Raw genomic sequence first — 13,494 nt, 5'->3', positions numbered from 1 at the left:
TTTTTTTTTTTTTTTTTTTTTTTTTTTTTTTTTTTTTTTTTTTTGGAAGACGAGCCTGACATCTAGTGTGCGGGATTGGGTATTAAGTGAGAAACTGGAGTCAGGGAGGTCAGCGAAGAGGCCTTCAGGAGTGATCTGGACAGGATGACCGGACAGACCGAGCTAGCACTGAGGGTGAGGCTGTAGACAGAAGTGGTACATTTGGGAGATGCTAACAAAGGACAGTTGAGAGGCCTGATAGGCCCCAGGCAAGCCAGGGTGGGCAGCGGAGTCTTCACTGCCCTGAGGAAGGTAGGAGGAGGCATTGGTTGGGGATGAGGCCTACAGGGAAGCATTTAGGAAGCGCTGAGCCTGTCTTCCCTCTTGGCAGAGGCCCAGGATGGCCCTGGGGACACCTGACTTCTCGCCCTGTACCTCTACTGCCTGGATGTGCAGCCTCACAGCCATCCATCCGATCTCTTCCCAGGAGCTCAGTTTCCACACTTGTAAAGTCAGCTGGTTGGGGCCACCCGACCTGACTCTTTGTCCGTCCTGTGCAGGGCTGGTTCGGAACCCGGCCGTGGGCCCAGCAAAGCTGAGACGCTGCACCCCTTCGCGCTCCCCACACTGGAGGAAGTCCCGTCTCCAGGGAGGCTGCCGGAAACCTCGGAAGAAGAAACTGACCGGATCGTCAGGTACAAGTGAGGCTAGACAGGAAGCCAGGTCACTGGGAGCAGAGCTCCTTCCCCAGAGCTGTTCTTACTCCGGGGAGGCCCAGGCAGCAACCCAGAGCCCCTGACCAGGCTTTACAGTGAGACAGACCCACCTGGTTCAACTCCCAGCCCCTGGAGTGGTTACTTTCCTCCTCCGAGCCTCAGCTTCCTGGTCTGGAAATTGTAGTACCTGCCACTGGGTGGTGTTAAGGATGAGCCTGTGTACACACCCCTTGAGCAATGCTGAGTGGAGAGGCACATGGTCAGCGCTCAGTGAGTGGAAGCTGCTGTTAGCACGTAGTCTTTACACCCAGTCATGCATCCTGGGCCAGGACATCAGGGAGCGCGGGGTGATGGAAAGACCCAAGTGTGGAAAGCAAGCATCCTAGGGCTGGCCTCAGCCTTGCTACTGACTCGCTATGTGTCCCTTCCCCTCCACATGCCTCAGTTTACATGTTTTTAAAATGGGACTTGTACCTAAACAATGATTTCCAGTCTCGGCTGCATATCTAATTGAATCATCCAGGGTACTTTTAAAAATGCTTATCCCTGGGGCACCTGGGTGGCTCAGTTGGTTAAGCATCTAACTTCAGCTCAGGTCATGATCTCACAGTTTGTGAGTTCAAGCCCTACTTCGGGTGAGCTCGTGCCCCGCTTCAGGTGAGCCCCGCTTCTCTCTCTCTTCCCCACATAGGATTCTCGCTCTAGCTTTCCCTCTCTCTCTCTCCACCACTCACTTACTTGTGCCCTCTCTCTCTCTCAAAAAAAAAAAAAAAAAGCCCAATGCCTGTCCCTGGGGCTCCTGGGTGGCTCAGTCAGTTAAAGGTCAGACTCTTAGTTTTGGCTCAGGTCATGATCTCCTGGTTCGTGAGTTTGATCCCCACATCAGGCTCTGTGTTGACAATGCAGAGCCTGGTTGGGATTCTCTCTCTCTGCCCCTCCCTTACTCGTGCTTTCTCACTCTCTTTAAGTAAATAAATAAACTTAAAAAAAAAATGCCTATCTCTGCGCCTCATACCCTGAAATTCAAATTCCAGTGGTCTGGGGTGGAACCTGGGCATCAGTATTTTTCCAGACCTCACAAGATGATTCTAACGTGTGGGCAGGGGAAGGGAGCCTACGTTGAGCTGATCTCCAACTGAGGCCCAGGCTTACCTGGGCAAAGCTTTGAATAGGTTGTGAGACCCAGAGCGAAGATAGCCCCCCATCTGAGCCATATTCTGGCCCCCTCTGACGCCTGTCTCTCTGCTCCCCCAGAACGCCAGACCCGGGCCCAGAAGCCTCGCCGCTGCCTGGCCCTGGACAAGCCCGAGAAGTGGGTAACCCCATCCCCAGAGCAGCAAGGAGGAAATGTGGGGAGGACCACCACTCCTTCAAGATGCACCACCTCCAGCAGTCACCCCAAAGCTGCATCGGCCCTGCCTCAAGATGACAGAAAGGGAGGAAGGTCCCGGCTGACGTTGCTGGACATGGCTGAGAACAGCATCCACTGTGACATCTCAAGTTGGTCTCCTTCCTCACTGTTATCTTAGCCGGTTATTTATACACTGCTTGTCAGGTACCAGCAATGTCCTGAGTCCGGTCCCAGTAGCTGGGGACTCCATGGTGCACAAGAGAGACGCTGTCTCAGGCCTCTTTCCCTGTTCTCTTTTCTTCTCAGGCTCTGTTGTGGGACAGCCTCAGTGTGGCCCTCATGTGAGGCTGTGGGTCACAGAACTGGGGGAGGGCAGGCGATCGCTCTCGTGACTCTGGTCCGTGTGCCAGGTTGAAAAGTTGCAGACACACACCCAGCAGGGAGCCAGGCGAGAAAGGGGTGCTTGGAAGGCAAGGCCCTGAGCTGTTCTATCCCCTCTGTTCACTTAACTGTGAAAGGCTTGTAAAAATGGCGCCTTTCAGCCCAGGGCTGCCGACTGCCACGTAAAATGTCTAAAACCTCGCTGGCACGGTAAGCACTCTGTCCTTGTCTTTGCTATCGTCATTTTCATCGACACTATTCCACTTCAGGATTTTAGCTCCCTTCCGGCTTCTGAGAAAGAGGTAGGGTTCCAGAAACCCAGGGGTCATTCGGGTTGTCCTGGAGCCTCACGCAGAGGCCCCACAGCCTGAGGTCTTGCTAGGATCTGGGCGGGAGAGGCTGTAGCAGGCCCCGGCACCTCTGCATCCCTGTGTCTGTGAGTCCCAGGAGGTGTTCCAGTCACAGGAGTAAGCATCCCGACTTGCCCCCGTAGGCTGCTGTTGCAGAGTCAGTGCCCAGGGTAATGGGCCCTACCTTGCCTTCAAGGCCCAACAAGGGGCCGAGGGGATCCATTTTCTCAACAGGACACAGCCCTGTCCCAGGTAAGGGAACCCCAAGGGCTCTGAGCGGGGGAGGCTGAGGTGTGTGGTCTGGAATGGCTGAGGGGCAGTGAGAAGCGAGGTTGATTTACATCCTCGCTGGTATCTGTGGAGAGAGTACCTCTGTGGGCCTAGCTTGGTGCAGGCGGTTGAGGCTCCAAGGAGGGCCCTGCTTCCGGTCTGCCGGACCAGGGCTGCAGCCCCTCACCAGCCTCCCTGCCTCCTGCCTCACCCCTTCCAGCCCGTCCTCCCTAGTTGCCTGACTGACTTCTCTAACCACAGACTGTGGTCACATCAGCTCGTGGCTTTAAGGCCTCCCTCAGTGCCCATGGGGAAGAGCCCAGATAGAACTTCCCCGGCCCTGGTTCATCCTGCCAGCCCTCTCTGTTGCCCCTCGCCCATGAATCTTACCCTTAACACCACGAAATATGTGCCACTCCACAGGAGCCACACTCTTGCCGCCTCTGGGCTTTTCACCCTCTGATCCCTCTTCCCGGCAAGCCTGTTTCCCTCATCCCCCTAGAAAGCCTCCACCCTTCCAGCTGACCTCAGTGTGGTCCTCCCTCCTGCCTTGTCCACCTTCTCTGTCCTCCTGGAACGCCACCCATCACGGCCCTGCCCCCTGTGTCACCAGCACCCCATGACACCTGCCTCTCCTCACAATCTGAAGCCCCTTGAGGGCAGGCGCCTCAGCTGATTAAGCTTCCGGCCCGCCCCGCCCCCCCCCCCAGCACAAAGCGACCCCCATCTTCAATCACAGTGGGTGACACCAAGACGCCCCAGGGAGAAACGGCTCACCCCAGGTCACATGCAGCTCCCAGCCCAGGGCTCCGGGTCTGCCTCTTGAATTCTACCTCTTGCAGACAGAAGATGGTGTTCTACGATTCCAGCGAGGAAGTGGACAAGGAGTCCCCAGATGCTGACCCTTGGCTTCCTGCCTGGACCCCAGAGGGCAGCCCCCATGGTGACTGGATCTGTCTGTCCTCCCTGTAGGCTAGTGTGGGGGCCGTCCTTGGTCGTTTCCTCCTGAGGCCTACTGGCGGGGAGGAGACCAGGACTGCCGCTGCGGGCAGGGCCACGTAAGCTTACCTGCTATCGCTGAGCCATCGGTTGCTATGGCAGACGTTAGTAATCAACCATCATTCTTTCTGTTGAGCCCAGAGACTGCCTCAGAATCTTTCTTAACACAGAGCTCCGGGGAGCTACAATCAATCTATCATATTTGTCACACCAGATATTGATGGTTTCGGATTTGGCCATCCACAGCATCATGCCGGGCATCTTGTCTCTTAATTTCCTCTCCCAAGCGCTCCAAGTGAGCGATCGGCAGAGTCACCTTTCCCAGTGCCCAGCACCACCTCCTCGAAGCCAGCTGCTGTGCGGGGCTGACACATCCTCAAGCCTGATGCTTCCTTTTCAGGGAGCTCGCTGGCCTTGGGGCCTCCCCAGGTTAACAGCTGGGCTGTGACAGGCCACCCGAGTGAGATCCTCGGGCTCAGCCCCTCCCTCTTCAGCTCCCCAGGAAACACGCTGCCAGAACAGATCCTGGAGGACGGTACTGAGTACCTGATGCAAGGTGAGCGCCCAGGGCTAGATGTGACGCTTGGTTCATTCAGAAAACATTCAGTGAGGGCCGCCTGGGTGGCTCAGCTGGTGAAGTGTCTGACTTTTGATCTCAGCTCAGGTCTTGATCTCAGGGTTGGGAGTTCAGGCCCCACATTGGGCTCCACGCTGGGTGTCGAAGCCTACTTGAAAGAAAAAAAGGAAAGAAAACATACGGTGATGCCCACCAAGTGTGCTGCCCTGTGCTCGGCAGAACTGGGTCCCAGGGGTGAATCCCATCCAGGCCCTGCCTCGAGAAGCCCACAGCCTCGTGGGGAAGCAGCCCAGGCCAGTGTGGTGAGGAGAAGGCTCCAGGAGCCTGCGGTGGGGACCCACTCACTCGGCTCAGGTTGGAGGTGCCCCAGGGGAGCTGGCCTGCGAGCTGGATTTGGACCTGGGACAGGAGATCCCAGAACAGAAATCTAGAGAAGGGCACTGAGGCTCTCCGGCCGGCCCTGCGAGGGAGGCATTTCCATTCCAGCCCCCGCCCTGGTCTCCCTCCCTGACAGGTCTCTTTGAAGAAGTGTTCCTAGATCCTGAGTCTCCACTCCCCGATGGCTTGCTTGGGGTGCCACAGAACAAGGTAGGCATCTGTCCGCAGACACGTCCATCCTTCTTTCCGCACGTGTCACTCACCTGTTTCGTTTACTCCTCCGTCTCCTCTACCGTTAAGCCGCCTTCCCCCACCCACTCACCATCCACCTGCTCACCCTTCTCCTCGTCTTTCCAGAGATTCATCTACCGTCTGTGCCCTCGTCTGTCCGTCCTTATCCTTTGAACATTCACTGCTGGCCACCAGGCACCCCACTCCGTGCTGGGCATTTGGAATAAACTAGACACAAAGGATAAGAGCTAAAAGCTGCCAGGTGCCCGTAAGAGACCCCACGTAATTTTACAATTGCTCTGTGAGGTGGGGTCTCTTGTGACCCGCATTCAACAGATGAGGAAACTAAAAACGGCAGACTGAGCTCAGGAATCGTCAGCTGGAAAGAGGACCCCCCACACACACACCAGGCCCCAAGGCCCTCCACTCACCCAGCTGGTCCCCAGATAAGTGTTCCTTCGTGTGGGAGGCGGCCCCCTGCCTCAGCGAGTAACTGAATCACAGCATAGACACCTTTGGCGGAGCTCCTAGTAAGCGCCGGGCACTGTGGTGGGTGCTTCTTGGCCCTGTGAGGCACGTGTAGTGACCGCCATTCTGTGGGCAAGCCTGATGCTCGGAGAAGCTACGCCTTGCCCAGGACACAACGGCTGCTGAATTGATGGCGTCGAGAGCTATTGCCCCGGAGGACCTGAGCCCCACCCAGCCCCTCTCTGACCTGCTGTGGGAACTTGGGAACATTTGCCTACATGTCCAGGAGGTGTTTGGACCAGGGAGTCTTAAATTTGAGCTGGGACACTGCGGTCTCCCCCACATCTCCCGTCTTTCTCCCTCACTCCCCAGGAGATACCCTCTGAGGCTCCCAAGGACCCCCCCGACTCCCACAGCCTGTGCCAGTCCTCTGTCTCGCTGGACCACTGCTACCTGTCGCTGAGCGAGAACAGCAAGGCGCCGTCCAGCTCCAGCTCTGAGAACACGGACGAAGAGTCGGTGTGGAAGCAGCTAGAGGTGAAGGGGGGACAGCCATCGGAGGGGTCGGTCCCATGTCTCCGGCCCACTCTCACCTCCCTGTCCCCTGCCCAGGACGATGAGGCCGACCCCGAGCGCCTGCAGTCCTCCAGCGATGAGGACGGAGACTACACATGGACCCCCACCAGGCGGGCCGCGACCCAGCCCTCTGCCGGGAGAAAGGCCAGGAAGGGCCGGGCGGGCAAGGGCCAGGTGGGCAGGGGCCAGGCGAAGCCCAAGGAGAACAAGAAACCCCCCTGCCCTACCCAGATGAAGAAAAAGTGTGTCAATGGCTTCATCATGTTCTGCAGGATGAACCGGAAACAGTACATCCGGTGGGTGGGGGTCCTCTGGGGCCCTGGGTGGGGCCTGACCTGCACTGTCCACCCGCCCCCCGCCCCCAGAGTGCGTCGTCCCTGCTGTCTGACACATTTGCCCCTTCCAGAAACGACCCAGTGACCCTTCCTCGGCCACACTCCCCACCCCCCGCCCTGCCCCCCCCAGCATCTAACTTGGTCCCACTGCCTTGGTCAAGGCCTGCGAATTATAAGCAGTGAAACCCGAGTCACACTTAAAGAAAAAGACAATTGGCTTATATAACCTGACGGAAGGGGAGAACGCGATTGCTTCAGGTGCCGCTGGGCCTAGGGCTCAGACGTTGCTGTCTGGAAGTTTTGTCCCCATCTCCTACTTGGCTCCTCTGGGTTGGCTTTGTCCTTCAGCACTCAGGGTGGGGTCAGTGCAGGGTCACACCAAACAACCTGGTGGGAGGAGAGCTCCTTGTTTCTAATGTTTCCGGCAAAAGTTCTCGGGGCTCACCTGCTAGATCAGTCACCCAGCCCTGACAGCGGAGGGTGGGGAGGCCCCCCGATCCACAACGGGGAGACGGTGCCCTGACAGGAAGATCCAGGTGCTGGTACCGGAGCAGCAGATACAGGTCCTCCGCACGTCCCAAGACACGGTGTCCCCTTCCCAACAACCATTTAGTCCCACTCCCTTTTCTGACAACTGAGCCCCAGAGGGTGTGTTCTGAGGCTTTTCAGGCCAACGCGGATGGGAAAGCCAGGACCCTGAGAGGGCAGGGAAACCTCCTTCACGGGCTCCCCCGAAGGCCTCTCCTGACCTCCTCCCTCCTGTCCCAGAGCCTGCCCTGGGACCGCATCCACGGCTGCCACCAAGGAGCTGGCCCAACTGTGGCGGGTGATGACCCAGCAGGAGCGCAGACCATACTGGTGAGGAGCCCCTGCCCGGAGCCGAGGGCCCTCCCTGCTCCCTACTGCTGCTCTGTTTCCCAGAGCCTCCAGCTTCATGGTATCGGAGGCAGGCTGGAGCTGACTGGGGTGGAAGAGTTGGGTGTTGCAAATGCCTAGGAACGTGTTAGGGGGTGATGGGTAGAGAGGGGCCCTACCTCGCAGCTTAGAAGGGCAAATAGCGGGCTGTGGACCCCCTTCTGCCCTTGTTGCCGCAGGGAGCTTCTCAGAGCAGGAAGCTGACTCTTATCGCCCTGTCACTAGGCCTCCTCCCTGCCTCCCCCTCTCTGCCACCCTCTCCTGTCTAACATCAGAGCTGTCACCTGCCCCTTTCCCACTGGCCCCTGAAACACATGACATGTCTGTGCACGGTTTTTAACACCTCATGGGAGTCTGAGGCTCCAGCGAAGAGCCCTTGACTCTTTCCATCGCACAGACCTGGACTTGGAGGCCCAGAGGTTGGCCTGATGGGGCCAAACAAGGCTCCCGTCTCCCCCCTCAGCCAGGCTCTGGGCCCGGGGAGGTGGGACGGGGAACAGGGAAGGAATGACAGATCTGCCTCCTCTCCCCCAGCGTCAAAGCGCGCAGGTTCAGCCTCCAGCACAACCGGATCGTGAAGCAGGACAGCTCCAGCAGCGACGACGAAGACTGGGGGACCCCCAAGCCCTTCTACCAGCTGCTGGCTGAGAAGGCCCGCTCTTCCTCAGATCTGGCTTCTCTGCTGCCCCCTCACAACTGAGAGGGTAACCCTGCCTCGCCTCTCCTCTCCTCCCCTCCCCCGCCCATCTCACAGCTCCCGCAGCTATGGATGGTTTGCAATGAGGAGCCAGGACAAAGCGGTTGTCCCCTCCTGGGCCTCAACCCTCCTCGAACAGGTCCCTTGGCCAGTTCCTGTGCGGCTGGGAGGGGACGTATTTATTGACCCTGATGCTTTATGAGTTTGCCTCCTCGTACTAGGGCGGCCTGAACTGTGCCTGCCCGCAGTCCACTGCCCTTCCCTCACCCCCTTTCTAGCCAGTATATCCTGGGAGCTGCAGGGTGGGAGGAAGCCCTGAATGAAATGCAGTAAGGTAAAGTCTACAGGGAGGGTCTCCCCCTGCCCTTCCTTTGCCCACCCCAGAATCCAATGGTTTCAACCCCGTTCATTCTTGCCTCACCCCACACCTCCCTCCCCTGTTCTACTTATAGACTATTTATTGTTCTCCACAAAATAAAGTAAGTGGAACCCTTGTTACCAGCAAGAAAGACAAGGGAGGCTCCTTTGGCCCCCTGGCTTCCTCAACGCTGGGTGGGAGGTGCTCCTTCTGCAGGATCTAGAGGCCCCGAGGCCTGCAGTTTGAGAAACACCCTGCCCACACCTTCCCAAGCAGCACCACGGAGCTAAACTCCCCCCACCCGCCCGCCCCCCCCCACCCCACCCCCGTCCTCACCAGGGAGCAACAGTGAGAAAGCCAGAAGCTCAGGTGGGGCTTTTTAGAGTTCAGCTTTTCCTTTGAGCAAGTAATTTAGAAGGGAACCCACACCCCTGGAGGTTCTAGTTGTCTGTTAACTTTATTTTGATTGAAACGGAGGCATAACATGTCCTAGAAAAATAAAGATTTATGATACAAACTAGACACAGGGGTCAGGGTTGCCCCAGGGGTGAGGGGATCTTTGGTCTGGGGCTGGACGTGATCAGGCGGCCTCTAGTCCTGGAGGAGCCTCACCCAGGTCTCCCCACACCTGCCTCCCTTTTCAGCAGGAAGGGCCCAGCTGGGAGGGGCTGGTGGTCTGGGGCGCGGACTGCCTGTCCTCCACCCTCCAAGTGGTTCCGGGAACGCTGGATGTCAGTGGACCTATTAATAGTGTTTTAGGGAGTGATAGGGAGAGGGCTCAAGGGGGCTGGAAATCCAGCCACGTGGCAGGACTTTCAGCTCACAGCTAGTACTGGGTTGAGGGGGGCACAGCCCCGGAGTCAGGACCCCCAAAGCTCCCCATACACTGGGGACACAGAGCAAGGAGAGGGCTGTAACAGAGGAGGCCTCCAATCCAGAGGACGGTGTCCCTGGGCAGGAGCAGACAGTGGGGAGCCCCCGGCACCTCCAGGGCGTGGAGAGGTTAAGGGGCCCAGGGATACGTAGTGTGTGGGATCTTCAGCTCCCAGCGGTCATGTCCGAGCGATCCCCTCGTCTGGGGCTGTCCTGGACCTTGAGCACCATTGTCAGGAGAGGCGATGAGGCCCGGCCGGGTTACAGTTCCAGGGGGTCTTCCACAGGCACCGACTGTAGCTGGGTCAGAACCTTGGTCTCGGCTTCCAGCCCCTCGTCAACTTCGCCCCCCGCCGTGGACCCCAGGAGCAGTCCTTCAGGGTCAGGGTCCGGCAGCCTCAGCACGGTGTGGGGGGCCTGCGTCCCCAGCCCCTTCTCTGCTTCTAGCAGCCCTTCTGTGCCTGCGCTCAGTTCCAGGCCCGCCGGCCAGATGGGCATAGCTGCAGGCGACAGCATGAGCCCTTCCTGCGGGGGCGCGGGGAAGCCCGGCAGGAGGCCGGAGGAGTCCGCAGGGAAGGGCAGGCTGGCGGCAGTGGTGGCGGCAGGGGCGGGTGGCGGCTGTGGCGGCTGATGTGCAGAGAGCGGGCCGAGGGCGTGGACCTCCGGGAGGGCAGGGCTGGGCGCCACTGGGAGGGCTCCCTCGGGCACCGAGATGGCTGCGTCTGGCTTCAGGGGCAGGGCCAGGCTGGGGGCAGGTGGCAGGACCTGGGAGACCAGCATGCTCGTGGGGAAGGTGGCGGTGAGGATGATCTTGCCCTGTTGCACGGCCACGCCTGTCACGATGGGGCTGCCAGACACGGGGTTGGCCAGGAGAAAGTTTCCTGTGGGGACGAGAGGTGGGCCAGGCGTCGGGACGGTTCTGGCACACACCGCCAGGGACAGGCTGCCCCACCTCCCAGAAGCCCACCGCCAGCACTCTCGGCCAGCCCAGCCACCACCCAGGCCCCAGCCAGGCAGGAGGTACCTGGGGCCGCAGCCGAGGGCAGCTGCAGGGCGGTCACGCCCACGCCGGAGTTTATCAGGTGCACGTTGGTAGGGCCCGCGGCAGCCGCCACCTTCACGGGACTGCCCGGCCCGGCGGCTAACAGTTGCAGTGGCCCCACAGCCTGGGGCAGGGTCACCACCTGTGAGGTGGGTACCACCTGGGGCAAGTTCAACAGCGGGGAGGTGGGGCCCAGGCCTGCGGGGTACCCAGGGGGTGGGGAAAGCGGCACCACTTGGGGAGCAGCTACAGAAGGCACCGGTCCCGGGGGCAGAGGAAAGGTGGCGGCCGGCGGGGGGCCGGGCACCACTTGGGGCAGAGGCCCCGGAGCCTCTTCTCCAGCCGGCACCGAAGCAGCCCCCTGGGCCTCCTTGGTCTCCGGGGCCTCGGGCTGAGCCTCCTCTAGTCGAACCTCCCCGGTCTGAGGGTCCAGGACCAGGGAGGTCTTGCCCTCACTGGCCCCCTGGGGACTGGGCTGCGGGGGCGGTGGTGGTGGAGGAGCGCCACCGCCCCCGGTGAGCAGCAGGGGGCCCAGGCTGGAGGCCTCCCCCAGGGCCAGGCTATTGATGATGACGGGGCTCCCATTGAGGAGCACGGCTGGGGAGCTGCCTGCAGCCAGGAAGCTCCCATTCACCAGGATGGAAGAGGAGGCAGGGCACGGTGCTGGAGGGGCGGCCCCCGCCAGAAATATGGAGCCCTGGGCGGGGGCCTCAGATGCCACTGGAGCCACGCCCCTGTCCAGGTCCTCGGGACTGCGGCTGGACTCGTCCTCAGTCGTGGGGTTCCCGTCAGACTCGCTGGCCAGAGAAAGGATCGTGAGTTGTGGTCCTCCACGCCTGAGCTTCCGCATCGGCCAGCAAGCTGCCCTGCAGGAGCACAGGCCCACCACTGCCTCCCCACCTTTCCCCGGCCCAAACTTCCGTGTCCAATTTCAGGAGGTCATAAAACCTCCTCAGTCAGACCACCCAAGGCCCCCTGAGACAGAGCGTCTCCAAGTCTAGCATTGATACCTCTTCATAAGAGCCGAAGCTGGCCACATCGGAGGGAGGAGGCCCTCCTCTCCCAGCCCCTTGGCCTCGGGGCCCCAGAGGCTGAGCACTGGGCTGCCCGAAGTCCCCTGGGTCAGGCCGCAAGCAGCCCAGCGTCTTCGGAGAGTGGAGAGGCAGCCGCCCGCTCAGTTCCCGGTGCCTTCCCCCCACCCCCGGGGCGTCAGAGAAGGGAGAGAGGCCGGCGCGAGGGGTGGGAGGGGAAGGGCTTGGGTTACAGGGAAACCGGAGCTGGGGAAGGTTCACGTTTCACAACAAAGACAGACGACGGACCACGCTGTTTGGGCACACAGGGGGGGGGGGGGGGGGTGAGGAAGAGCCTCGGTCAGGGAAAGGCCCGGCGGCCCGCGGGCGTGAAAGGTGCCCCCACGCGGGATGGACGGACAAAGGCCCGCCCCCCTTTCCGCAGTCCCCCCGTTTTCTTCACTGCCTCCCCCTGGCCAAGAACATGGATGGGATTCGGGATGGAGCTCCGAATGGAGCAGAGGGAAGAGGTCTCCCAGCCTACGCGACAGAAGTGAGGTCGGGGAGAGGGCCCCGGGCGTGTGCCAGTTCCGTCCACACGTATTCCCTGCGCTGGGGGGGCGGGGAGCGCCTGAAGGTGTGTGCAGGAGGTGTCCCCAGGAGCTCGGCGCGGGTATGGGGGAGAGGGGGTTGGTGGGTAGCACGTCCCCGGGAAAGCGGGACTTGCGCCGCCCGGGTCCCCTCACCTCTTGCAGGGCGCGCCGCCGCCCCCGGTCCGATCGCGCTGTCGCCGGTTCTTGAACCAGTTGCTGACCTGCGTGAGCGAGAGGCCGGTGAGCGTGGCCAGGCGGCGCTTCTCGTCCGGCGTAGGGTAGCGGTTGCCGCGATAGCAGGCCTTAAGCGCGGCGCGGGAGCGCTCCTTGAAGCAGTAGACGGTCTCCTCGCCGTCCCATATGGTCTTGGGCAGCGGGAACTTCTTGCGCAGACGGTACTTGTCCACTGCGCCCAGCGCGCGGCCGCGGGCTCGCTCGGCCTCGTGGTAGCGCGCGCGCAGGTAGAGGTCCTGCAGAAAGGCGTGGTGGGCGGCGGGGAAGGGGCGGCTCTCGAGCAGCCGGTAGAGCTCGGCGTACTCGCCTCGCTGGAAGGCCACCAGGGCCCGAGCGCGCAGCACCGGATCGCTGCCACGTAGGCGCTCGGCCGGGGGCAGTGCGCCCAGGAAGCGGCTCAAGCGGCCGGCGTGGCCCGCCTGTAGCAGCGCCTCGCAAACGCACGCCACCTGCTCGGGCGAGAAGCGGAGGCCCGTGGGCGGCTCGGCAGCGGCCTCGGGGGGCGACCCGGGGACGCCCGGGGATCCCGGGCCCTCCGCTCCCGCCGCCGCTTCGCCCGCCCCGGCCCCGGCTGCGGCCGCCGCCTCACCCTCGGCCGCCTGCAAAGTCTGCAGGAGCTGGCGCGCTTCCTCCTCCTCTTCTTCGGTCGCCGCCGCCGCCACCGCCTCCCCCCCAGCCGCCGGCCCCGCGCTCGGCTCCGCAGGCAAGGTAGCCATGTTTTGCAACTTTGGGAAGTTCCTCCCTCCTTCTCCTCCTCCCTCGGGCTTTCCCCAGCCCCCTCCCCCGCCCGTCCCCCCCCCCCTCCGCCCTCCCCTTCGCGCTTCCCGATCTTCAACCCCCCGCCGACCCCGCGTCTCCCCCAGCAGTGCCAGGCCCAGCTCTCCACTAGGGTCTCTGTCCCAGTGTCTGTGTGTGTGCCCGCCCCCCTCCCCGTCTGTCCGTGATTCTCCTTTTGTTTTCCCTCCGCCTCAGGCCGCGCTTTTTCCTCCCCCCGCGTGTGCCTCAGGCTGAGGGCCTCAGTTTCCCCATCGGGACAACGGAGAAGGTAACGGGCCGTCCGGGAAGGCTAAGGGCGCGAAGCCACCTCCGCCCGGAGACTAAGCTTCTGCACGCCTCCGTCTCCAGAGTCCTCTGAAGGCCCCCCCATGCCCCATCTCGGCC

The 13,494-nt window shown here is 61.4% G+C and overlaps 2 protein-coding genes across 2 annotated transcripts in view; one reads left to right on the top strand and one right to left on the bottom strand.

The window, feature by feature from the left end:
* MEIOSIN (meiosis initiator) overlaps positions 1-8,835 on the top strand; it is a 19,279-nt gene extending 10,444 nt beyond the window's left edge. The window contains exons 4-13 of the mRNA XM_049621177.1: positions 540-674; positions 1,950-2,195; positions 2,921-3,029; positions 3,890-3,990; positions 4,447-4,602; positions 5,138-5,211; positions 6,073-6,237; positions 6,313-6,572; positions 7,380-7,469; positions 8,061-8,835. Of these exons, the coding sequence (XP_049477134.1) occupies positions 540-674; positions 1,950-2,195; positions 2,921-3,029; positions 3,890-3,990; positions 4,447-4,602; positions 5,138-5,211; positions 6,073-6,237; positions 6,313-6,572; positions 7,380-7,469; positions 8,061-8,226 (1,502 nt within the window). The 3' untranslated portion in view covers positions 8,227-8,835. The remainder of the gene's footprint in view (positions 1-539; positions 675-1,949; positions 2,196-2,920; positions 3,030-3,889; positions 3,991-4,446; positions 4,603-5,137; positions 5,212-6,072; positions 6,238-6,312; positions 6,573-7,379; positions 7,470-8,060) is intronic.
* A 159-nt stretch (positions 8,836-8,994) lies between these two features.
* Positions 8,995-13,115, bottom strand: SIX5 (SIX homeobox 5). Its single transcript, XM_049621165.1, has 3 exons — positions 12,253-13,115; positions 10,479-11,293; positions 8,995-10,335 (listed from the first exon to the last, which is right to left on the bottom strand). The coding sequence occupies exons 1-3, from the start codon at positions 13,047-13,049 to the stop codon at positions 9,716-9,718; spliced, it is 2,232 nt and encodes a 743-aa protein (XP_049477122.1). The 5' UTR covers positions 13,050-13,115; the 3' UTR covers positions 8,995-9,715.
* Positions 13,116-13,494: the final 379 nt, after the last annotated feature.

Source organism: Panthera uncia, assembly GCF_023721935.1.
Source record: "Panthera uncia isolate 11264 chromosome E2 unlocalized genomic scaffold, Puncia_PCG_1.0 HiC_scaffold_19, whole genome shotgun sequence".
Lineage (NCBI taxonomy): Eukaryota > Metazoa > Chordata > Mammalia > Carnivora > Felidae > Panthera > Panthera uncia.
The sequence above is the reverse complement of the archived record's forward strand: the minus strand, read 5'-3'. Positions and strand labels throughout refer to the sequence as shown.

Excerpts from the sequence above, each read along its gene's own strand:
- SIX5 (XM_049621165.1), bottom strand. The coding sequence starts at position 13,049 with ATGGCTACCTTGCCTGCGGAGCCGAGCGCGGGGCCGGCGGCTGGGGGG. Across the intron at positions 11,294-12,252 it reads GGCGGCGCGCCCTGCAAGAG|CGAGTCTGACGGGAACCCCA; the intron begins GTGAGGGGACCC and ends TTCTCTGGCCAG. Across the intron at positions 10,336-10,478 it reads GCCCTCGGCTGCGGCCCCAG|GAAACTTTCTCCTGGCCAAC; the intron begins GTACCTCCTGCC and ends TCGTCCCCACAG.